This window comes from Herpailurus yagouaroundi, unplaced genomic scaffold (assembly GCF_014898765.1).
Source record: "Herpailurus yagouaroundi ecotype Mexico unplaced genomic scaffold, PumYag 166, whole genome shotgun sequence".
NCBI classification, from domain to species: Eukaryota; Metazoa; Chordata; class Mammalia; order Carnivora; family Felidae; genus Herpailurus; species Herpailurus yagouaroundi.
In genome coordinates this window covers 4,436,141-4,462,429 of record NW_024412407.1, presented here as the reverse complement: position 1 = coordinate 4,462,429, position 26,289 = coordinate 4,436,141, and the positions used below count along the sequence as shown (strand labels likewise).

Here is a 26,289-nt window from a genome sequence, read left to right as displayed (position 1 = left end):
AAAGACCAATTCTGGATCAGTACAAAAGGGGCTGAAATCTCTCAAATTGTGAAGGGGAACTTTGGCATAAAAAATATATGTATAATACTATGATAGAACATGAATGAATGACTATTTAATCTGCTCCAGTATTTCCTGGTAAAAATACACAAATGTTTGGGTCCTCCTTACATTGAATTAAATATTAATATTTTTGGAATATCTATGAAGTCAAACATTGAAGAGTATAAGAAGATAAGATTAAGTTCCCCACTGACAAGTAGTTAGAATTTCTAGGTAGAAGGAAGGAGATTCTCCATCCATTGCCTTAAATGCTAGAACTGAAATAGAAACAGAGAGCTCCCGGGAAGTGGGACTGGGAAGTCCCAGTAAAAGAAAAGGCCGGTGATACAATTACAAAAAAAAAAAAATAATAATAATAATAAAAATCATTTATCGGTCAAAACAAAAAAAGTGGCCTGAGTTCTGGTCCTCAAAAATTGGTAGATGTCAATCAGGGGGAAATGGAGGAGAGGACAAGACAAAGGCATACACTACTAAGAGAAGTGGAAAAGGTGAGGCTTGGGTCCTCTGAAAACTTGCTTATGAGCTCGTAAAAGGTAAACGCTATGCGCGTCCACGCTGACATCAACACCTCGAGCTCCTTTCGCCTAGGAGAGCTCCGGGTGGCGGGCTTGGACTCGTCGTTTTAGGAGATTCCCAGTAGAGGGCGCCGTAAGCCCGCGAGTCCTCAGCGAAGCCTGGCTGCGGAGGCGGTGCGTCCTCGGCCCGGGGGCGGGGCCACCGCGCTCACGTGACTTTTGCTCATGGCGGCGGCGGCGGCGGCGGCAGCGGCGGAGCTCGGCGGCCGGAGCCGGATCCTGTAGCCCGGGTGTGGGCCCGCGTCAGTCCGTCCCTCCTTCGGCCCCCTCTCTTGTCTTCCGGAGTGTGGCTGGCGGAGCCCGGATGGCGGAGCGAGGCCTGGAGCCCGCGCCGGCCGCGGTGGCGGCGCTGCCGCCCGAAGTGCGGGCGCAACTGGCGGAGCTGGAGCTGGAGCTCTCGGAGGGTAGGAGCCGGGCGGGGGGAGCGAGCGCCCGGGCGCCGTTGCGGATCGCGGCGACAGGGAGAGCAGGTCCCCGCCGCGCGCCCTGCTGGCCGTGCGGGCGAGATGGGAGGAGGGTGCCGGAAATCTGGCCCGTGCTCCGAAGGGTCGTCTTCCCTGCTCTCGCACCCCATGAAGTGGGTTTCCTGAGGCGTTCATTGTGTTCTCTGGGTAGGGGTTAAGCAGGGGCTTCGGGGAGAAGTCCTCCCCGGGCCCGGGCTGTTTCTGCACTCCCTGCCCCTCAAAACCCGAGACAAAGCTGCGCCCTCCCGCTTCTGCCCGGGCGTCTGGGCATGGTGGGGGTGGGGGTGAGGCTGAGGCTGAGAGCAGGGTGGCTGACAGCTTTCGCCTGTCCTCTACCCTTTTCGAGGGGAGGGCCCCATGCCTGTTTCAGCTCCCCTCCCCCTTCCAGAAAAAGAGAAAGATACATGGGAAATCCGCAGCATTTCTTCTTCCTCCTTCTTTAACAATGCGAGATGCCTCCCCAGTGACAGGAGTGAGCTAGGAGCAGGGTGGGCCACTGAGGGTCCTAGGGAGGTTGGAAGCAGTGGCATTAACCCAGAGAGAGACCCACTGTGCTGTTTTCACACCACCTTTGTCATAAGGGTTTTTTTTCCTGGTGCCTGTATTCGGGGTGAATTTTCCGCATCTGATCACCTTTTGGAGTCTTTGAAGAGAGAAGGAGGGTGACTACCGCTTACATGCAAATCCTGGCCGGCACCCTCTTTCTTCTGACAATGGGTCGGTGCAAGGAGGGTTGGATTTATTTTGAGAATTAAAAGAATGGAGTAAATCGAGCCACTGTTATTAGAGAAGTCCCTTGGACAACAATGAGAGAAACGTTGCTCTGTTGTGGGCATGTGATCAGGCTTCTTGTGCAGTTGTGATCAGTTCTCCATAAAGTTCCTGTTTTTATCAGGGGCTGACTCTGAGACAAAAGCAGCATTTTCTACAAGCTTGATGTCAGTACTGTGGTGGTGTTCTCAGAGTTGCATATTCTTACTGAGTTCCTTGCCAAAGGCCCTCTTTGCTGGCGTTTTTCAAGTGGATTAAATACTGTGGATTTGGAAGAGAAGAATGTGACAAGTTCCCAGGAGAGTTCGGACTTTTTGTTTACTTATCAAGACATTCTCTCCCCCAGCCCCCTCCCCCCCTCCAATCCTTTACAATGAAAACCCAGAAGTGGATTATGAACGTTGCAAATCCTGTTGGGCATACAAGGAAATAATTAATTTTTAATAACCCTGTTAGGTTTTCCCAATATATAGGGAGGTGCTGTTTTCATTTGCACTTAATTGCCAACATATTATTTTTCAATTAATCAGATAGGAAGGTGTTTTTTGCCCATCCTCAGAATCTGGTGGTGGATGAGTTGGTTTCTGTGACGTATTTAGAGCCTTACCATCGGTTCTGCCTCTCAAGATAACCTCATTCTTCTCCTATACTAAAATATTGTCATTAAATCTGTAATGATTTCCATTCAAATCTGACTTTTAAAACAGTTAACTTCATAGTAACAGATCAGTTATATTTGATTAGCCAGAAAAGGGAGCGCTTTGGCTGGTTGTTTGTGTCAGAATGAGATTAAAAATAGGAGTTGATTGCTTTTACACAGAGGGAAATCCTGGAAGCTCCTTATTCTTGGTATATCGGCTTCCAGCTGATTATTGTTTACTTCTCTGAATGTTTCTAGAAATGATTCCGAGGAACTGTTTCTAGGACTAACACTGATTAGCTCACCTTTCTCTGGTTTAGAAAGGTGTCAGACTCCTATAAACTGAATGTCAGGACAAGTTCCTGGTTTACTTTCTGATGCGGGATTGCTTTGGTTGACATATACTTAGTTTGAGTTAGTTTCGTGTAGATTTGTACTACGTTGTCCTGTATCTCTTTTAGCAATGGACAACTGGGAAAAATACAGTTGAAAAATCTTGGGCCTGCAGTATCAGCATCTTGGCCATCTGTCTTTTTCTCTTGCTTAAAAATACAGTACAGAGGACGCTTGACTAGAGAAATAGGTAGACATTTTTAGGGCTTCAAGTGAAGTGAAAACAACCCACTATCCCCCAGATCTATAGCACGGGATGTATTTGTGATGTCTGTAGTATATTTTGAATGAATCCTGCCTGTTTGTTTATTGTACATTTTCTCTACAGCTGCTGCTCTGACAAAAGTTTTTTTTTTTTTTTTCCTTTTTCCTTTTGAAAAAAATGTGCTTTTAACTGTGTGTTTGTCATGTGTTGCTGGTTTGGGGGAACTTATTCCGTGATTTTATTCTTTTTTTTAAACGTTCGGGCCATAGTGGGTCCTAATTATAGTGATAGCCTGAGCCGTATACTGTGAAAGAAATTTCTTTGTGCTTGTCTGTATTTTCGGCTGCAGGCTTTGGTCATAGCTCCGCCAACTCTGGGCCGAAATGCAGGTTTGTGCCTCTGTGGGCTGTTTGCCGCAGAGCGCGTTGCAGAGCCCAGGGCTGTGTCTGGTGCTTCAGGCAGGTCACCGTGGACTTAGTAGAGAAAGCTCCTCGAGAATCACTTAAAGTTGAAGTTACAAATAATCATGAGCTTCTCTGGAGATGAATTGAATAGGTAGGAAGTTTCTACAGGTATTCCCATGCTGGGTATTTTCTTCATGATCCACATATATTCTTGTTCCTGCCATATCTATTACATGTTTGACAATGAACTCTGTTGTCTGAACTTTATTCACATGTTTTACTCGAGTGTATGCATCTAAAGTAACACTAATGATGAGATTTATTTGTTGAAACCTGTCATACAAAATACACTGTATAATGATCCTGTGCATTATGTCATCTGGGCTTTGCTGCAACTTGGTGGGTGATTAGGTAGAATAGATAGATGTTATTACCACCTCTCTTACCTTTTCTTTTCCTTCCTTCTTTCTTTTCTGTTTTCACAGAAGGGAAAACTTCGAAAGGTTAAGAGGTTAAGTGTTTTGGCTAAAGTTGCTCACGTAATAAGCGCCATTATCCTAAGCTGCCATGTAATTATGGCATCTGTTACCATCGGATGATTTAAATATCTTTACTGTTAGGGCACACGCTGTTACCTCTCATTTTTACTCTAAGGAAATGCTATGTAACAGTTGTGTGCCACAGTTCTAAGTAGTCCCTTGATTCTCTTTCTGAAATCTCTTCCTAGTCTGTCATTCACTTATTTGCTTCAACAGACATTTGTTTTGTGCCTACCATGTGCTACGGATACAGAGGTGAGCAGGGCTCTGTGTCAGCTTTTAAAGAGCCCTGAATCTGGTAGGGATGTCACTTAAATACCAACCAAACAGTATATGAGACCACGATAGAGTTTTGTACAGAGGCTGCCTTCTAAGAAAAGAGGAAGCTATCTGCTTTGTCGTTGTGAAAAAGAAACAGCAGAGAACTATAAATATAAGATGGGATTGTGTGTCGAGACGGGTGTGATCTTGCCCATGCAGTTCAGTCGTAAGTATGCAGGGAAGAGGGACATAAATCCCATACTTCTGTGGCATGTCAGAAGGAGCTGAAGTCTTTCAGCGTCCAAAGATGACAGTTGGGAAAGTATTCAAGACAAAATAACACAGGAAGGACTCCTGCCTTTTGTGACTTGAACACTTCTCTGAGCACAAACACAACAAATTCAGTCACATCCTCCCTTCTCCTATTCCATCACTTATCTCTGGAGTCCTTAAAGCATGGTATAGGGCCCACCTTGAAGGTGGAGGGATAAGAGAGGGCCCCTTGCTAGGAGTTGAAGGGAATCCTCTTTAGGAGTGGGGAAGCAGTGGGGGAGTGGAAGAGGGAAAGGGGACGATGCTGGCTAGAGATCATATTTCACAAGTGGGCAAGTAAAATCAAGGGACCAAGAAACTGGGGAGTCCCTCCTGCTTTATCTACAATTGGGAAAGTGGTCCACTTTCCCCAAAATACGTAGCACAGTTGCGAATTCATAGGATGTCCGTTTATCAGAAAATTACATCTAAGCAGTTGTCCTACCTAATGCTCGGAGTATTAAGGAAAACAGGGGTGTGGATTTTTAAATAACACAAACTGGGCATTAGCTAAGTGGTTTCCCCAAAACTTGCATGTGTATGTTTTTGGTGGGCTACATTCGTTTACGCTGGAACTCATCTTTAGGAATTGCAGTCAGAGCCTGTGGCACATTCCTTTGAAAATCCTCACGGTGACACATTTTCTTTGAGGGTGGAGCTTCATTTTATAGGTTACTTGGAATCAAGTAGAGAAAAACTGGTGATGTTCTTTTGGAGTCCATTTTGGATCTTTTTTTTTTTTTAAACGTTTATTTCAGAGAGAGAGAGAGAGAGCGCGCGCGCACATGCAAGTGGGGGAGGAGCAGAGAGAGAGGGAGACACAAAATCTGAAGCAGGCTCCAGGCTCAGAGCTGTCAGCAAAGAGCCTGACATGGGGCTCGAACCCACGAACCACGAGATCATGACCTGAGCCAAAGTCAGGTGCTTAGCTGAGACACCCAGGCGGCCCTATTCTTTTGGAGTCCAAACTAGGTGTGATCGAAAAAATCAGAGTGATTGTAAACTGACTTGAGTTGTGACTGTCAAAAACGTAGAATGACGTAAACTGGTTTTGAGGGCAGTTCCAGAAGACAAGTGACAAATTGGTTGGTAGATGAGTCACCTACTGTAAAGGAGAGTGCTTGTTTGGACACCCTCGTTCTGATGTGTTTTTTGAAAAATTATTCTTGTTTGACAGCCCCATAGCATCGGGCTGGAGTTTTGAATGAGAGAAATCGTCAACCCTTCACTTTCAGCCCAACCCCTGGTGGCTGCTTAGCACCTGTGTAAGGATTAGCACCTCAGGGGTGAAAGTTCGGATGGTCAGCTAGAATGGGCCCTGACACTATATTTGTATCATGATTAGTACCCTTCTCCATGGTCCTCTCTCAGGAATGCTCTTTGAAGAGCTCCTTCCTGCTTGCTTGCCCAATATATTTTCTAATATATTTCGATTGTTTTTCATTTCACCCCACTGTAAGCTCCTCCAGAGGTAATTCATATCTTAAACTTCTTTAAACAGCTTCCCAACTATTTCTTTCTTGTACTGTTTCTTGTAAATTTTGGCTCACTTCAATTTGATTTGAAGTGAGACATAAAGTCCCTGTCTTGGGGGTTTGACTTTGGTCTGAGGCAGGGTTGCGTAATCATTTGAGAAGCACAGATTTTGGCATCTGTTGGGCCTGGGTCCAATTCCTGGCCTTCACTTACTAGCTCTGTGACCTTGGACAGACTTTGTCCCCTCCCTCATTTTAGTGTTTCCAGTTCTTAAAGGAATGACAATCTCATTGGAGTTGTAAGGTTTAAAATGAGCTGACTATAGTGTGTGGCATTCAGTGGTCACTTGGTATGTGTAATCTTTATTGTTTCTGATAGTGAATGGATGCATAGTGAGTGGCTGTTTTTAATATCTTGTGTTACTTAGCAGAATATGGTTCTGTAGGAAGTGATGACTGGAATCAATTTGTACACGTATTTTTTTAAAGTAAGACCTCACTCCACCATCAGTTGCTCCTGTCGGCACCCTCTACCCTTAGTTCAACACATGTTGGGTCACTGCAGACAGTTGACTGGGGCAAAAAAGAGTAGCTGGTTTGTTTCATACAGACATCTGGCGTGTGTACATTTCCAAGCCTGTAGGTTCTGGCAAATGGCTTTGAAATTTAAGCGTGGTTGCTGAGACTCAAGCATCTAACAGCTATGAAAAGGCACATGTGGGTCTCAGAGCCCTCAAATAGTTTTTGTCTCTTCCTTTTCTTAGTCCTCCGTTTGTCTAGTGAACAAAATCTTTCAGTTCCTCCTTCAAAAGTTTTCTTGGTCCTCTTTTTTTTTGAGTTGTGCTTACCACCAACCTTGTCTGGTCATCTATCTTTAGAGTCTGATTTTTGTCTCCTTTCAGCTCTAGATTGATCCTTTGTTTTTTAAAGATACTGCTTTTATCTAAAGTCATTGCTAAATCCAAGGCTTTTGCCTCTCATTTCTTTAAATTCTAAGTTTGCTAAAAGCAAGGATGGTCTCCTATATCCCCTATTCCTAGAGTCTAATGTAGTGCTATTGTATACATCAAGTAGCGCCCTCTCTTTTCGTGATTGATCATAGCCTAGAGGCGTAAGTGAGAGTTTTTCATGTTTTTGTGTTTTTTAAAAAAATGTTTAATGTTTCTTTATTTTTGAGACACACACACACACACACACACACACACACACACAGAGTGGGGGAGGGGAAGAGAGAGAGGCGGGAGACACAGAATCTGAAAGCAGGCTCCAGGCTCTGAGCTGTCAGCACAGAGCTCAACGCAGGGCTTGAACTCATGAGCTGCAAGATCATGACCTGAGCCAAAAGTCACATGCTTAACCAACTGAGCCATACAGGCACCCCATATATTTGTGTTTATAATGAGCAGTTTGCTTTCCCGTGTGGATGCTTGTCCATGAACAAGATCACTTCTGAAGGCCATTTCTTTGGAATTCCATTGCCAATCTCTTTGGATTCATGAGTTGGCTTCAGTGGACCTGGAAATGCTGAAATCATGTGTAGAATTTTGAACATGAGTCCTTATGCGTATCTTTTTGGGGAACAGAGTTTATAGTTTTCATCAGTATCTTAAAGAGGGCTATGAAGCGGAGTTAAGAACTGTTCTTTTTTTTTTAATTTTTTTTTTCAACATTTATTTATTTTTGGGACAGAGAGAGACAGAGCATGAACGGGGGAGGGGCAGAGAGAGAGGGAGACACAGAATCGGAAACAGGCTCCAGGCTCTGAGTCATCAGCCCAGAGCCTGACGCGGGGCTCGAACTCACGGACCGCGAGATCGTGACCTGGCTGAAGTCGGACGCTCAACCGACTGCGCCACCCAGGCGCCCCAAGAACTGTTCTTATTGGGGCATCTGGGTGGCCCGGTCAGTTAAGCATCTGACTCTTGATTTCAGCTCAGGTCATGATCTTGTGGTTCATGAGGTTGAGCCCAGGGCAGGCTCCAGAGCATGCTTGGGATTCTCTCTCCCTCTCTCTCTGCCCCTCCCCACTCTCAAAATGAATAAATAAACTTAAAAAAAAAAAAAAAAAAAGAACCATTCTTATTAGCTTGTGAGGAAAGCCAAACTCCCTCCACTTCCCTCCTCAATACTCAAAGACTTATCTATATCAGTTCCCACCCTTATCCCCTTTCCTTCTTTTCTCAGAGGAAGAGGAAGAAATATCCCCTTTCCTGTTCTACGGTGTATCCCTCTGACTGTATTCTCAGTCCCATCGCTACTCTGTGATCTTGGCATCTTACTCCATTGATTGATCTGTTCATTCATAGTCTTCATTCATAGCCTTTTTTGTCTTTGTCTCTCTCTCATCTTCAGCCTCTCACTTAACACTTGGTTCTCAGTTCCTTCCCTTCAGCCTATAAATATGCTGAAATTTCTCCCAGTTTAAAAAAAGCAGCTTCCCACAATCGTGTATTGGAACTGTTTACTCTTATGTGCATGCATTCTCTCCCTCTCATAGCTCCTAGAAGGTGTGGCTTACATTTCCTCTCCTTTCTTTGTTTCCTTTGCTCGTTCCTTCATCCATTGCTTCTGCTTATCAAGCCTCTGAAACAACAGTCTCCAAGGGCACCGATGACTTCTAATTTCAGACTGAAAAGTACCCACTGGACACAGTATCTTTCCCTGCAGCATTCAATATAGCGAACAGTTATTTTTATAAAACTCTCTCCTTCCTTACCTTTTACGGCATCATTTCCTTCCGGCTCCCTAACTGTTCCTTCTTATGCTGTCTCTTGAGCTTCTGTTTCTCTTATCCGTCTGATATGGGTGTTCCTGCTATCAGTCATTAGCCTTCATCTCACTTCACATAAACTTGCTGAGTAATCTCATCCATGCCCAGGCCTTTAGCTCTCTTGGCTGTGAGATGGCTCTCTGGTCTGTATCTCTAGGCCTGACTTCAAGCACTCTGCTCCAACATCCCACTGGTTCCCCCAGACAGCTGTAACTTAGTGAGTCCGCAACTGTTCTCCTTATTTCAGCCTACTTCACAAAACCCTGCTTCAGAATGTCCGTTTACTTGGGTCAAAAATTTGAGGGTCATCCTTAACTTCTAATGGATCACTAAATCCTGTCAGTTCTTGTTCCTCCCCTCCATTGACCTCGTTTTGGTCTTTGTTCGGTCTCTTATCACCTCTTGCTGAGATTGTTATAGTAGTCTCGTAAGTCATCCACCTGCCTCCAGACCCTTCTCCCTCCAGTCCGTCTTTCTCTATTCTGTGATGGAATGATCATTCTGAAACACCGATCTAATCATGTCCTTGTCCCTGTTTAAGATTTTTCATTGGTTTGACCCATGACCCACCCACGGGATAAAATCCAAGCATCCTTTGTGTACCAAGATCTGCTTGCCTTTGTAGCCTCATTTCCTGTGCCTTTCGTGATTTTCTTCCCTCTCTAGCCATGCATGCCTAGCTACTTAGGCTACCCTGAATGCACTGGGTTTTTTCATTTCCATGCCTTTGTACACGTTCACTTTCTCTGAGAAATGCCCACTCTGGCATGTTCTTCCCCCTTTTATGCCTGGTTTACTTCTTTTCCACTCAATTTCTTATAAGAAGCCAGCTTTTCTTAAGCTCTCTTAAGAAGTTAAGATCTCTGTGTAAGTAGCCATCAATTATCGAGTGCTTATTATGTAACGGGCCCTGTGCTTAGTTCTTTATATACCCTAGCTGGCCGGTAAGTAGCTGCTGAATAAATAGCTCTTCTTACCATAATGAGAGAACTGAGCTAGCTTTTAAAAAGCACCTGAAATGGAGAGGAATACAGTGTGTACCAGACCTGGTCCCATAACCTGATCTTTCCCTTTCTCACTACCAGTGACAGTATCATTCTGAAACAAATGGCAAAGAGATCAGAACAGTGGATTTAACGGGGCATCTGGGTGGCTCAGTCGATTGAGTGTCCGACTTCGGCTAGGTCATGATCTCACAGTTTGTGAGTTCGAGCTCCATGTTGGGCTCTGTGCTGACAGCTCAGAGCCTGGAGCCTGCGTTGGATTCTGTCTCCCTCTCTCTCTGCCCCTCCCCTGCTCATGCTCAGTCTCTCTCACTCTCAAAAATAAATAAACATTTTAAAAAACCAAACAGGGGCGCCTGGGTGGCTCAGTCGGTTAAGCGGTCGGCTTCGGCTCAGGTCATGATCTCACGGTCCGTGGGTTCGAGCCCCGCGTTGGGCTCTGTGCTGACAGCTCAGAGCCTGGAGCCTGTTTCAGGTTCTGTGTCCCCCTCTCTCTGACCCTCCCCCGTTCATGCTCTATCTCTCTCTGTCTCAAAAATAAATAAACGTTAAAAAAAATTTTTTTTTTAAAACCAAACAGTGGACTTAATGGTCATTTAGAATTGGGTTAGGTCTTGTGTTTGCCATTTATTGTGTGATCTCAGGCAGGTCTTAGAAATGTGCTTCTAATCTAAAACTGCTGAAGATAGGTGTGTGATTTCCGTTTTGTAGAGACTTGTTAAAGAACGTGAAGCCTGGGAGTACAGTGTGCTGGGATGGGAACCCAAGTCTGCTTGGCTCCAAACTCCATGGGTTTCCACACTGCCATCTGCCTCTGTCTCCCTGAATCATGTTTCAAATCATTTCAGCAAAATTCTTTTCCATCCTAACTATTGGGCTCTAGTTTTCTTAGGATACAGCTTCTGTCTGTGGAGTTTTGGAGGTGGGGCTGCCTGGAGGGGAAAGAATGGGAATGTTCTGTCCAATTTTCTTTTTCTTTTTCTTTTTTTTTAATGTTTATTTATTTATTTTGAGAGAGAGAAAGAGAGAGAATCCCAAGCAGGCTCCATGCTGCCAGCACAGAGCCTGACACGGGGCTCGATCTCATGAACCGTGAGATCATGACCTGAGCCGAAATCAAGGGTCAGACGCTCAACCGACTGAGCCATCCACGCGCCCCTGTTCTGTCCTATTTTCAGAGAAGAGATGTGAAATTAATTTTTCTTCCTTGAATTGAGATGATGATGATGAGAAGCTGAAAGGGGGAAATGCAAGAGGAAAATATTTTGGATGCTACACAGGACAGTCCTAAATGAAGATCCACGGGTCTGTTGTCTTTGAAAGGTCCTTGGTTTGCACTGATCTTGAGTTTCTAGACTGTAGAGAGGATTGTGGTTTACATTCTTGTTCAGAAAGTGTTTTTAGTGTTTTGTTTTTTTCTTAGGGTATTTAATGTTCAAATTTAAAGTCAACGTAGAAGTTAATGCAGGTACTTCTGTGACATGTACTTTATTTATTTATTTATTTATTTATTTATTTATTTATTTATTTATTTTGAGAGAGAGCATGTGCATGCGCAGTGGAGGGGCAGAGAGAGAGGGAGAGAGAATCTTAGGCAGGCCCCATGCCCTGTGCAGAGTGCAACTCGGGGCTTGATCCCGTGACCTTGAGATCATGACCTGAGCGGAAATCGAGAGTTGGACGCTTAATGGACTGAGCCACCCAGGCGCCCCTGTAAATGACATGTACTTCAATTGATTATTTTCTTGGAATTATTTCTTGTTTTGTGAAGGAATAGTGCTCTAATATCTCTTTATTTTTAGAGCATTATTGCTTTCATGGATGAATTAAAGCTTCTTAGGGTTTTTCTTTCTTCTCTCTGTCTCCTTTTTTTTCTGAAGAACCTTGGATCCTGTTGTTTCAAGTTACTCATAGCCTGGAACTTGTGGGTTTTAACTCAGGTCAGGCATGCTTGCATTACAGTGCTGACCAGTTTTGTCACTGAATCTCCTTTTAAAATTTTTTCAACGTTTATTTATTTTTGGGACAGAGAGAGACAGAGCATGAACGGGGGAGGGGCAGAGAGAGAGGGAGACACAGAATCGGAAACAGGCTCCAGGCTCTGAGCCATCAGCCCAGAGCCTGACGCGGGGCTCGAACTCACGGACCGCGAGATCGTGACCTGGCTGAAGTCGGACGCTTAACCGACTGCACCACCCAGGTGCCCCTGAATCTCCTTTTAAAAAATCAACACCGCAGGAATTACTAGGTAGAAACTTCTGGTAGTTTTTTGTTTAGTAAATCTGTGACTGAGGCAAACAGACTGTCTTAACATTTTTTTTAATTGAGGTAAGGTTTCACATACAACATTATATTAGTTTCAGGTGTACAACATAACACTTGGATATTTGTGTATATTGTAAAATGATCATAAGAACTATAATAATTTTCATCACCATATGTAGTTACAAAATTTTTTTTCTGTCTGAAAATTTTAAAGAGTTGCCATTCTTTATTGGATTTTTCTCTGGTCTGGAGAAACTTTCATTTTTAAATTAAACATGTAGAAAAAGCATTGGTATGAATTTTTCTCCCATAGTTCTTTGCTTGTTTTTTTTTCAAGGACCAAGGGAAGTACTGGAAGATGAACTTCCTGTTCAAAAAACCACCTTCCTCATTTGTTGGTTCTCTAAGCTCTGATTGCTAACATTACCCCTGTATTATAGCTATTTTTCAGATGATCTCAAACATAGAAGTTATTTGCATACATATTCTCACCTCCCTTTGTAAGCTGTTTGAGGACAGCATGTGACATCCTTCAGCATAAGTGCTTTTCAATACTTATTCAACCAGTGAATGAGTCTAGACCCTGTCATCAGCCTCCCTGTCTATTCTTATTTTTTACTAGTCTCCACCGGACTCTTCTAGTATAGTCAGACTGGTTTCCTCACCCTTTTTCCTGACAGGCTCATTCTTTTCTTTCTGCCTTTGCAGTGACTCCTTTCTTTGTCAGGACTGCCTTCTTTCCTATTAAAATTTCCCCATATTCTAGGGTCTGGCTAATGTTCCCTTGGTCATGAAGCCAGCTGACTGCTTTAGTTCATATTAATCTCTTCTATTTTTAGACCATCGTATGCGGTAACAGAGTTTAACACCTAACTGACCACTATTATTTGTTTCAATTATTTTGCCCCCTCATTTGGACTTTTGTGAGTGTAATGGCAAGGTCTTCTACCTTTTGGAACTCATATAAAGTGCTCAGCATATCAATATATCAGTAAAGGTGTGCTGAACACATTTATTTATAAGACCTATTGAAAGGATGAGAGATGCAAGGAAGGCAAATTGCCTTCTTTCAGGGAGCTTTCAATCTAGTAACTTCCCAACAAATAGCTGTTTGGGCTTAAACAATATTAATATGTTAATTTAAGTAATTGTTTTTTAAGCACGTAGAAGCATTTTTGTTTTCTGCTTGAATGATGACATAGCATTTAAAAGGGTCCCATTTGAAATGATTCTGGGAAGATGGCAGCTTTAGCACATCTCTACTGCCCTCTTTTTATAAACCCAGTTTAAATTTGAGAGCTTAGAACAAGAACGCCAAGAGTTAGAGTGGGAACTTACGAAGGCAGAGGACTCAGAGACTAGATCCAGGAAACCTAAGATGCATACAATAAAATTTTAGTAGGAGAAATAAGTAATAGAAGAAAAATGCCCTGAGCTGAGAAAAGATTGCAAATTGAAAAAGACTGCAGATTTGAATGAGTGTGCTGTGTTCCAGGCAAGACTGATGAGGAATGGCATAAACCTAGGCATCTCCTGATAGAATTCCTGAATTCACTGATAAAGAAAAAGACATCCTATGAGCTCCTAGATAGAAAGATGAAGTTAAAACAGCACCAACAAGAAAACAGACTGTTCTCATTTGCAATACTGCAACTTTGATGATGGTGTGAGAAACATCCACAAACTATTGAGAAAAGAGGTCTCTACTCCAAGAATCCTGTATGCAGAATAGATATGTACCCTTTGGGGAAAAGAAAGCTCTGTGAGCGTGCAAAGATTCAGAGATTGTATCACCCACAGGCTCCAATCTAAGCAGTGTACCCTAATGAAACAGATAATGTGAAACAGAGACCCCAAGATTGGAGGAAGAAAGGGAACAGTGATGGATAATGGACTTTGACATAAGGGTATATATGTTATATTTATATAATTACATTCATAGCAAGTGACAAAGAATGTGTAATATAAATGCTAAGTAAGAATTTTTGAAACAGAAGAGACCTATTACAGCAGAAAACCTGGTTGTCTGAATGAAATAGACTAGGGGTGCCTGGATGGCTCCGTCAGTTAAGCATCTGATTCTTGATTTCAACTCAGGTCATGGTCTCATGGTCGTGGGATGGAGCCCCGCATCGAGCTCTGTGCTGAGTGTGGAGCCTGCTTGGGATTCTCTCTCACCCTCTCTCTCTGCTCCTTTCCTGCTCATGCTACATGTCCACACTGCATGCAGTGCTCTCTCTCTCTTTCAAAATAAATAAATAAACATTAAAAAAAATAGTCTAAATGATTTCAGCAAAACTCAGACGTTGTGGATCAGGGTAGTATGGGGATGGGTGGGGTGTAATAACATTCTTTGCTATCATTGGGATGTTGGCAGGGGTAAGTATGGGAATGAACTGCCTTGGTGAGGAGAAAAAGGCTTTGTAATAGTATTAAAATTTTTTTCAAATACTTCAGGGTAAATATCACAAAAAAGGCACAGGATCCATGTGAAGAAAATTATAAACTCTCAAGGATGTAAAAGCAAGATCTGAAAAAATGTAAATATATAACATATTCCCAGATGGGAGGACTAAATATATATAAAATTAACAGAAATTCATTACAGCTTCAGTGGAGAGTTCTTTGGGTAGTGGGGAATTAGATAATGATCTCAGTGTGCATATAGTAGAATAAATGTTTTGGAATAGCCAAGCCAAGCCAAAATAGTGAGGTGGTCCTTGCTTTACCATGTATTAAAGCAGAGTCTAAAATCACTATGCTCTAAGCAGGATGGTATTAGCATTTGAATAAAGACGAATGAACAGAATAAAGTGCCCAAGTCCTTGTATATGTAGGAAAAATAATTCTAAAAACATGAAAGTTTCATGAGCTTAGACCACTTGTCTTCTCAAATTCTCAGATTAGCAAAGATCTTAAAATAAGCTGGCCGGGACTCCATAGGACATCAGAAATACTGAACTTCTTTAAAAAAAAAAATGATTTTTAAATGTTTATTTATCTTAGAGAGAGAGGCATGAGCAGGAGAGAGGCAGAGAGAGAGGGAGGCACAGAACTCAAGGCAGGCTCCAGGCTCCATGGTGTCAGCACAGAGCCTGACATGGGGCTCAGACTCAGGAACTGTGAGATCATAACCTGAGCCGAAGTCAGATTCTCTACTGACTGAGCCACCCAGGAGCCCCAGAAATACTGAACTTCTTGATGTTCTATTTATGCTGCCAAGAGGAGCACACTGGAACCAGAAACAAAAGACCTTTCCTCTTGCAGTGTCTGTAGACCAGCTACAGACTAGCTTAACGTTCAGGCATCAGGCAAAAGAAAATTATTTAAAGGGTCCATCTTAATTTTCTCAGAACAGGCAATGAAGGGTAGATTGGGAGCTGAGAAGCAATAAATTGAAAGCTGACATACCCTTGATTCTTCTTTTTCTTTCAGTCCAACTCTCCATATGTAGTTCCTCTATAGTTTTTTTCATTTTTTATTTTTTTCATTTTTCATTTTTGAGAGAGAGGGAGAGACAGAGTGTGAGTGGGGAGGGGCAGATAGAGAGTGAGACACAGAATCCAAAGCAGGCTCCAGGCTCTGAGCTGTCAGCACAGAGTCTGACATGGGGCTGGAACCCACGAACTGTAAGACCATGACCTGAGCTGAAGTTGGACACTTGATTGACTGAGCCACCCAGGCGCCTTAGTTTTTTTGGTACCACCTTGAAAAGTATCCTTAGTCTGTTTCTCTCTAACACTGTTCACTGCTAATCATTGCCTGGCCTGTTCATCTCTGGCTTGGCTAGCTCCTTCCTAGTATCCTTGCTGTCTTCTCTGTCACTGATTTCCACATAGCAGCTACAGAGAGCTTTTTGTTTATTTAGTTTTTTTTTAAAGTTTATTTATTTATTTTGAGAGACACAAAGAGAGAGAGTGCGCATACAAGTTGGGGAGGGGCAGAGAAGAGAGGGAGACAGAGAATCCCAAGAGGCTCCGTGCTGTCAGCACAGAGCCCCATGCGGGGCTCCATCCCACGAACCGTGAGATCATGACCCAAGCCGAAATCGAGTTGGCTGCTCAAGCGACCTCGCCACCCAGGTGCCCCTACAGTGAGCTTTTTAAACCACAGATTTGATCATGTTGCTTTTCTGCCATAAGACCCTTCGATGGCTTCTTTTTGCATTAAAATAAAATTCAGACTCCATTCTATGGTCTCTAAGGCCTACACAGTCCCAAGCCCTCATCTGTTGATCTCATCCACTGTGCTTCAGCCACATTGGCTGACTTCTCTCCTTCCTCTTCTCTTCCTTCTCTCTGTTCTGTTTTTTACTCTTTCCTCCCTCCCCCGTTCTCTTTCCCTTTCCCTTTTATTTATTTAGCTGCTATTTATTGTGGCCTACTATGTGCCACACAAGTACAGGCAACAGAGCAGTGGTTACAATAACAAAAATCCCTGCCCTTAGGGAGCTTACATTCTGTAGGAATAGACAAAAATTAGTAAGTAATCTATTTTGCTTGTCAGATGGTAAAAATTTCAAAGGAGATCAATCATGAAGAGGGATACAGAATACGGGGGCTGAGTCCGTGGGTACAATTTAAAATAGGGTGGTCAGGGATCCTAAGATGGCATTTGAGCAGAAACCCAAGGGCAGTGAGTCTCTTTTCCTCTTCCTTGAACTCACCATGCTTGTCCCCACTTCAAAGCCTTGTTTTTTGCTTTGCTTCTGCTTGGAACGCTCCTCTCCAAGATCTGTGCTTGGCCAACAACTCTGCCTCCTTTCTGTCTCAGCTCAAAAGTTACCTTCTCAGAGATGCCTTCCCTGACTGCCAGGTTCAAATAAGTAACTCCTCCCATTTCTCTCCATCACATCTCTCTTGTTACTTTCGTTTTCTGTTTTAAATTTTCTGATTAATGCATACCGTCATTTGAAATGATCTTGTTCCTGTATTTATTTATTATCTGATGCTCCCCTAGTAAAATGTTAGTTCTGTAGGGGACCTTGCTGTCTTGTTTCCCTGCTGGATGTCCACGGTCTAGAATAGAAGACTCTCAGTAGACACTTGTTCAGTGAACAGATGGATTTTGCAGGCAGAAGATTCCAACGGGATTCCTTAGATGGTGTAGCTTTACAGAGTAAAGAAGTGTGGGCTCTGGCCCCAAGGCCTCTGGCAGGAAAGAAAGGGAGCCCCTGTGGGAACTGGTCAGGACTGGAACTCAGGGGCTCATGGTGTTCCTGGCATTTTCTGGTTAGTTTCTGAAGTGAATTTGTTTTTCCTTTGTTTCCTCACCTGTTTGTGCCCTCTGATTTTCCATATGACTTTTATAGCGGATGATGTGTCACAACTTTCCATTTCATCAGCCTACCTGGCTACTTTGCGCATTCAGTTCAGCTGATGTTTATTACAGAAGATCCAGTCCCACACCTGGTACAGTGCTTCACGACCGCTGGAGCCACACCACTGAGCACCTCGCTCCCTGCATGCAGGGGACGCACACCCCTTCTGTTTCACTGTATTTCGCCTATGCAAAGTTGATTCTCTTTTTGTTTTACTTTAACCAAATGTATTACCCACATGATCTGATCTGAGGTGTAAGCTAATTGGGTGGGTTTTTCTGTAGACCAGATATTGTCAGCAACCTTCATTTTGGTTTAACTGGTTGGTCCTGGTTGAGAAAAGCTAAATATTTCATATGCCTGTTTTTCGTACATCTTTTCTTGGCCACATTATATCTTTTGCAAAATGTTGGAAAACCAGGGGAGTGAAATATTTAGCCGTGTGGTAAATATTAGGTTTGTTGAACTACATCAGGCCTTTGGTCAGTTTAACCTAGCATGTGCCAGTTAGACTCAGGACACTCATGAGCCACCCATAGTATGTCCAGCTGTACACACATAACACTTTCATCCTAGGTCCTACCAGTTTTTTCTCAGGTGCCTATTTGAATATCTGTGTCCAAGATATTGTTCAAACACTAACGTAAGTTGGCACATTGCATAAATACAGTAAAATCTCACAATATTCCATTTATTTATTATTCTGTCATGAGCTTCTAGTTTATCTTTGTGGTTGAGAAATAGAGCTTGTGAAACATCTTAATAATTAAGATTATCTTATTTCAGTAAAGACTGAAAGAAACATGATTAAAATGATTACCGTGTTGAAAAAACATGACTAAGGTGATTGTTGTTAATTAGCAGAAGATCACCATTGTCAGAAGAAGTAAATTCTTCAGAATCCTGAATTTGATTTGATCACCTTCTAAGTTTTCCTTATAATTGTTCAAAGAAAGAGTTATTCATTAGTGGTGGGGCTTCTTTCTTTTTCATTTTCTTGTACTTGGTTTCAGTTGTCTCAGTTTTCTTACCTGTAAAATGTGGATAATAATAGTGTTTATAGGATTTATGTGGGAACAAAATCAGTTAATACATAAAAAATATTTACCTGTTACTAGAACAGTGCCTGGCACCTGGTTAGCACTGTCTTTTATGCCACTATGCTGCGGTTAACTTTATATATTCCAAAACTGCTATCCTTGCAGAAGTGGTGATCAGTGAAGACTATCGGAATCGGGTGTATGAACCCAAATTTGGTTTCTAGCTTTATCTAAAACAGGATGATACTTAAAGCCATGAGAATAGATGAGTTCACTCAGGAAAGAGCGTGTGTCATGAACAGAGAGGAGTATTTCAGACAGACCCCTAAGAAATGCTGACATGGGCAGAGGAAATGAAAACCTGTAAAGTCAAGTAGGAGGAAGTGGCTGGGGGTTTAGCAAGAAAGCTGGAGAAGGAAAATCAGGAGAGTTTGAGGTCAGAAAGACAAAAGAGGAAATGATTAAATGTTGCAAACACAAGAATGATAAGGATATGATGGATTTGTTGGATTTAGCCACCAGGTGGTTTATGAATTTGGTGAGAGTGATTTTAATGCAGTGATGTGGGAATCTGAAGCCCAATTATAATGGGCTAATCAATGAATGAGAGGAAATAGAAGAATTTCAAAAACAAAACAACTCTCAGTAAATTTGACTGTTATCAGGAGGATGGGACATGACAGTTTTTTGGTAGTTATTTGTAGAGATAAGATGTTGTGAACAGCATCTTTATTGCCTCATAAACCACCTAAAGAATGCACGTGTAAGCACTGAAGGTGCTTATGCAAGGGGCATTAGTGTACCTGGAGCATTTTGGGAAGGAGCGCCTGTAGTAGTATTGCACGGTCTCAGAGTTGACAGTTGAATAGGAGTTCGGTGGGCACACAGACAAGGGAGAAGGATACTTCAGGTTTGGAGAAAAGCATGGATTTGTGCATCATTGTAGCATGTTTGAGGAATTCTGATGATTTAGTAACTGCTAGAGCATAAAGGTAAGCTCAGTAGTCCAGTGGGCCTGGACAGGTGAGCAGGGTTGAGAGCATGGCAGGGGTGGGCCTTAGAGTCTTACATTTTATCGTGTGGGTCCTTGCTTCTCAGCGGAGTTTGTGTGGATGTGCCAGGAGGTATGCAAAGCTATAGGATACGCACGATACGTCTTCTTGGAGTAGGCATTTGATTGGATTTGGGGGAAATTATGGTTGTATTAAAACATGAATATATTATACAGAATCAAAAATTAAAGACAAAATACAATTTTATATTTAAAAATTTTTAAATAACATATTTTCCTGGCTGGCTTCTTCAGGCTGTGCCTTGTGCCTCTTCTAGCCCTCCATCCCCCATCGCTTTTCTTCAGGTGAAAGAGTTGATCCATCCATATAGGTGATGTGCAATCATTGCAGAATTGTAAGTAGGAGTGGTTGACCTCTGTATTTGGTAAAGATTGCCCCAGAGGAGGGTGATTTCAGCCTTCCGGGTCATACAACCAAGGGGCACCACTCCCACTGAATATAATGAAGAATAGCCCTGAATAGATAAGAACAGAGCAGGAGGACAAGACAGGACAGGGGAACTTCTTTTTTTCTTTTTTTTTTTTAATATATGAAATTTATCGTCAAATTGGTTTCCATACAACACCCAGTGCTCATCCCAAAAGATGCCCTCTTAGGACAGGGGAACTTCTAATGAGGCCACTGAAATGAGCTAGTGGTCTCTGCAGTAGGATTAGGGAAGAGGGAACAAAAAGAGGTATTTGAGGAGGCAGAATTGATGCAACTAGTGTAGAAGAGGAGGGCCTATGATATGATAGCAGAACCGGGGCTGACTCCAAGTTTTCTGGCTTAGCATCTTGAGAGGATGATGGCACAATTTCCTAGTACAGGGAATAGAGGAAGAACAGTTTTGCCTACAGGAAGAGATAAATTCAGTGTTATTGAGAGGTCTTTGGCCATGCAGGTGGAGAAGCAGGTGGTTGGCGGTGTGTGTGTAACTCTTTAGAAAAGCCTGTCCTGAAGATACACATTCAGTATTCCTGAGTGGTCATCACTGACCATGGAAGCCATGGGCATGACCGAGGTGGTCCAAGGGGAGCACACTGAATGAGAAGAGATTAAATGTAGAGCTCTGGAAGTACCACCGTTTAAAGAGGAAGCTGAAGAAAAGGAATCTGAGAAAGAGTGGCCAGGGAGGTATGCATGACCAAAGTGGGAGAACAGAGTAACAGGGAATTGCAAGAAGTGCCTGTTGCTGCTGAGAATTTAACCAAGAGTGGACTGAGAAATGCCCTTGAAATTTACAAGTGGAGGAAGTCATTGGTGATGACTTTTCCCTGAGCTGTTTTAATTGTGTTGTGGCAGGGGACTGCACACCTGTTGGGAGTAGTGCAATAAGGAATCCAAGGTGGAAGAGGAAGTGGAAGTAGAGGCAGGCAGTGTATACTGCTCTTTCAAGCTGGGCTGCGTGAGGTGAAGGAGAGAAAGAATAGTAACTACAATGCTTATACGTTTATCTCTCTGCATACGAGAAAGCAAAGTTGCGTGAGGAGAGGAATTTCCTTTTATTCACCCCTTTAGCTTGAGGTAGAAAAGAGCTCCTGGCACCCAGTAGGTGCTCAATAAATATGTGGTGGCTGTATTAATGAATTATGTTAAGAAGGGAGAGACTTGAGCATGCTCCTTTGTGGGGGCAAGGGTAGAGGTTTTGGAGAGGAGAGGTTGAAGGTGTAGAGTAGAAAGGACATGATGGAACGTGGTCTCCGTGAGTCAGGAAAGTGAGATCCCAAGTACTGCTGGAGTGGTTATCCAGGATACAGGAGTGACTCCTGAAGTCACAGAAGGAGAGGAAGAAAGGACGGGAACAGGGGCAGATATTTATAGGTGGTGGAGGAGGAAGTTGGGGGAGTTCTCTCCTGATGGTCTTATGAGTATTCTCTGAGTTAAAAATAAGAATGAGTATCATGTATATATCCTTGGAAAACGCTTTGTGAGGTCATACAAAAAAGCCACTCCCACTCAAGCAGCTATGCTTATGTGGAAAGTCCTGGATACGTAATTGTAGGCACACACGAGGTTGTGGTCAGTGACATAAAGGGTAGGTGAGGTAAGGCTGCGCCAGGGAGCATGAGTAAGAGTAGGTGAGACAAGAGGTCTCCAGTCTCCGACATAAATGTAGGGAGTGGCTGAGAGCTGAGAGAAGGGAATATACATACCAGTGAGAAATCCAGTTTGTTGAGACCCACAAACAGCACGAGATTGTCCTTGGACTCCCTAAGGAAGTCAAAGGAAAGGCAGTGCATGAGGCTCACTTTTCCCACTTTGAGATACAGTGAAGAGAAACTTGAGCCTTGAGTCAGGTAGAGTAACTCTTTGTTAACAAGTCCTCTGGTTCTAACCAGGCTGGTTTTCCAGTGATTTATTTCTGATTCATTTCACAGGAAACTGCTTTCCCAACTTTTGACAACCTGTTATCTAAAATGATTGGTCTGTTTAGAAGCAGAGGTAGTAGAAAGAGGATGTGACAGTATCTCGGTGAGTCATAAGGAACAAGACATGACCATATTTGTTCACCTCATCAGGTTTTATCTAGAATTAAAGGATATTAAAGTGTCCATTTTGTTTCAGTTAACAGTTTAGTAATAAATTCTCACTTGTTGAGAAGTCTCTCTTTTGGATCTCATCAAGTTCAAGACTACATATTTCTCAGGAATTTCTGACAGGGAAAATACAGCAGTCAGGATGGGTTTTATGGTCTTCTAGATTTCTGTTGAATTTAAATAACCCAAACAAGCTGATTTTTTTTTCTTTTGCTATTAACCTTATGAGCCATTATTACAAATTGACCTCTGACAGTGAAGCTGTACAAGGCAGGCTAGAGTTGGCCTTGAGTCTGGCTGCTTCTGTTTTTGCATTTCTCACATGTTAAAACATGTTCCCTGTAAAGTGAACACAGGATCTTTCAGAAGGGGATCAGATTCTAAGAGTAAAAGGTGTTTTGCTTAGAGCAAGTTGCAAATTGTAATCACTTACTTAACTGCCCTATCAGGGAAAACAAGTTCATAATGTGAAGAGCACCTGTCACTTTTTGGAGGTGGAGAGAAGTAGCTTTTTTTCTTTTCTTTGACATAAGGTGAAATCAGAGGCTGACTAAGCTATGCTAATTATGACTTGGTATCACAGTTAGCTCAATACTTAGAATTCATTTTTTTGAAGCCATCCAAGATTTGATGGGTGGTGGGGGAAAACCCTCTGTGTCCCCACCTCACTCCCCCACGTTCTAAGCTTTTTAGCCATTAGTTGAATAGTTAGAACTCCAGGTAGGCCTTTATTTGGAGGAAGAAAATTAACTTTATTGGCATTCTTGATGAGAACTAAGGGAAGGAGAGTTATCTAGTCAGTTTGGCATCAACAAGCTGAGAACCCATTTCTCATTTTCATGGACAACTAAGTTGTAGCCAGATCCCTATTTTCCTGAGTTTAGTGTGTGTGTGTGTGTGTGTGTGTGTGTGTGTGTGTGTGTGTGTGTGTCTCTCAGAGACAACACTCAAGAATTCTGAAAGAGACCAGACGTCTGGACCCTTTTACCAGATTCTCATTTCTGTTGGCTTTTCTGGGAATCAACTGGGAAAGCATTCTGAGGTGAGAGACACATCAGAGGCAGTGAGTGAGGTAACTTGGAAAAGATCACTGAGTTCAGGTCCCATTTCTGCTATTTACAAGCTGTGACCTCTCTTAGCCTCTGGGAGATGAAGTGGCTAGATGAGAGAACCTAGGTCTTTGCAGCTTTTCATTCCTGTGATGACCTGTATGTTTATGAAAATATATGAAAAGGAAATCCTATTTTAAATTCATCAGGATAGTTATTATTTAAAGAAACCCGTATATAGTGGGAATCATCACTGCCTAATATGTAGTCAGTCAAAACTTATGTTGAGTTTTCTCAAAGTAAGGCACACACTTAACTATTCAGGATGTGTGCTGTTGTTGTTTTGGTCTGTTGAGGATTAAGGGACAGGACTTTAGTTCTGAGTCTTATAATTTACAGCTTGTTGAATTCCCCCTTTAGTGCATCTCCTCTCCCCTTTGCCCTCCCCTCCTCTCCAACCTCAGCATCCTGTGCATTTTTCATCTGTACTGCTTATCAGATTACTTTATAGTTGTTTGCTTACATTTCTCTCTGTCCTTCCCAGAGGCTGGAAACCACGTCCTATTCATCTTTACTTTTATAAAACATTGAGGAGAAGAAAGATGGTGAGATGTCAGGAAATAGGCAGCAGTAGAGTCAAAGATGGCCCAGGGAAGCCCGGGTGGCTCCGTCGGTTGAGCTTCTGACTGTTGATTTTGGTTCAGGTTGTGATCTCAGGGTTGTGGGATCAAGCCCTGTGTTCGGCTCTGCACTGAGCATGGAGTCTGCTTGGGATATTCTCTCTCTCTCTCTCTCTCTCTCTGTCTCTCTCTGTCTCTCTCTGTCTCTCTGTCCCTCCCTCTCTCTGCTCCTCTCCCTAGCTAGTGCTCGCTCGCTCTCTCAAAAAAAAAAAAAAAAAAAAAAAGCCCAGATTTTGGTTTGGGTGACCAGGGGAATGATGGTGTTACATATAGAGACAGCTGAGGTGCCGGTTTGGAAAGAAGGTGGTGTAATCTTGGACAAGATTGAATCTGTGGCACTGTCAGAACATTCAGGCAGACTACTCAGTAGGCAGTTAGCAGTGATGACTTATGTCCTGGGGCAGTTGAAGGATTTGGGCATCATCTACAGGAGGCTCATCAGGGTGAATCAGATCTTTGAAAGGGAAAGTAAAAAATGAAGGTAATGGGGAATGCTGCCCATATTTAGGAAACTCCAGGATAAAGAAGAGTCCTCCAGAGTGCCAGGAATGATGACAGAAGTAGGAGATGGACTGGGGTGTGCGGTACCATGCTTTTATGGAGGTAAAGACTTAACAGTGTTAAAGCTGTAGAGAGGTTAGGAGAATTAGATGAGGGAACGCAGATGGTTGGATTAGTCAGTTCTGGTCCTGTGGCTGAATCAGAGGCTAGATTAAAAAGTGATGAGGACATAGAAACTATGAGTGTAGGCTTCTCATTTTGAAATTGGGAAAAAGGGTTGAAAGAACAAGGGCAGATTCAAAGGAAGACTTATTTTACTTTGTTATTATTTTTTAATAATAGAGGTTACTGAGGAATCTTTATAGGCCTGGGGAGGCTAAGAAAGGAGGCTAAGAAAAGATTGAGTTGGCTAGGGGGGTTTGGACACAGACTAGACCCCTGAGGGTGGAAGGTGAGCTTGAGATCAGCAGGATTGTGGGGTTGCCGTCCTGCTGCAGTGGTGGGAGGGGCACCTCTCCCAAGACTGTAGGAGGGTTTGGTTGTAAAAACTGATTGGGGCTGGGAAATTGGTGTGGGATTAATGGGAAAAGATTCTTCAGAAAGACGGAAGCATGGAGTTTTGAGAAATGTGAAAAGAATTAGAGCTGTGGGAAAGTTTGAGAACAATTAATGAAACAATGAAAGCAGAGCCAGAACCCGTGAGGCCAGAGCCAGTGTGGTCAGCATGGATTTGGAGTGGACACGGTTGCGTGATGTTTGTGTGGAACTATGATATCAGGATGTCATACAAGTCATTAGTGTGAGTGTCAGTGGCCCCCTGGTCCAGAGAAAAGCAGAAGGCAGGTTGTAAAGATGGGAACGTGCTCTGAGGAGGGGTGGGCTTCAACACTGTGCCATCGTCCTTGACTTCACAGTTCAGACTGTCCCATGTTGTTGATCACTGAGCATTCCTGTGTTACTGTTTTTGCGTGTATGTGTTTGAAGCAGGAAAAAAGATTATCTTATTTAAGGGTTATTGAGGGGAAAAAAGGTATGAGAATACTTGTAAGAATGCTATGCTCCCCCCCCCTTTTAATTTAAAAAAGAATGGCATGGGAATTGTTGAAAAACTCTGTGAAATGGAAAAATAGTTTCCTCCCTCCCCCAGTCCTGCTTCCCAAATGAAATCACTTTTTATCAGTTCTGGTGGGTAACAGTATAATTTTCAATAATATGTTAAGTCAACTTACAATGAGAAATTTATCCATTCCTGTATTCTTTTCCTCCTGAATTTTTTCAGTTATACTATTGTTCTTACATTGTCAAGGTAAATAATGTTTATATTGTTTTGTGTAACAAGAAGTAGTCTTTGTGCTATGTATACACATTAAGCCTAAGGGTTTATACCCCACAAATACCACTTTTGCAATATTATTATTAAATAAATATTACTTTAGAACCTAGAAGTGCTGTTGGGCATGTGGAGAAGGAAATAGGATGCTTTATCATCAAACCCCTGCCTCAAAGAGAATGGTGCAAACAACAAGATCTACTGAATCCTCTTTTAATTTCTTTTTAGCTTTCTATGCTCTGTCTAGGTCTTACTCAGCCTATTGTTTCTCATACTTTACGTTGTCATTTTCCTTATTTTTAAAAGAATTTTGGAATAGTTATTTTTAGTACGGGGTGCATGAGTGTTAAACTTTAAGTCCTTGCCTAATGTCGTTACCTCCCGTTGATTGTCATTTCTCTGAATGTAACCTATTTTTATATCATGGAGGCTTTTCGGATTTGCCTTTTGTCCTTGGAGTTGTGAAATTCATTAGGATGTGTCTAGGTGCGTGTCTTCTTCATCCTGTTTGGCACTTGGTAGACTTCTTTCAATCTGTTTTTATTGGCTGTCTTTCTACAGCTCAGAGGGACTTTGTTTTATTACTTCTTTCCTTCCATGTGTCTTGTTTTTAAAGTATTTTGTGTTTTCTCT

At 42.6% G+C, this 26,289-nt stretch overlaps 1 protein-coding gene and 1 long non-coding RNA gene across 5 annotated transcripts in view; both read left to right on the top strand.

The window, feature by feature from the left end:
- Positions 1-812: 812 nt before the first annotated feature.
- The window catches only part of DIP2B (disco interacting protein 2 homolog B), a 233,388-nt gene continuing 207,911 nt past the window's right edge, over positions 813-26,289 (top strand). For 3 of the 4 annotated variants that reach the window (XM_040488144.1, XM_040488143.1, XM_040488141.1), the window contains exon 1: positions 813-1,045. In XM_040488144.1, coding sequence (XP_040344078.1) covers positions 946-1,045 — 100 coding nt within the window. In that variant the 5' untranslated portion in view covers positions 813-945. The remainder of the gene's footprint in view (positions 1,046-26,289) is intronic. The other variant, XM_040488142.1, reaches the window with a different exon arrangement.
- Positions 12,480-23,880, top strand: LOC121038582 (uncharacterized). Its single transcript, XR_005794402.1, has 3 exons — positions 12,480-12,492; positions 20,690-20,693; positions 22,876-23,880. It is a non-coding gene; the product is annotated as an uncharacterized LOC121038582 (long non-coding RNA).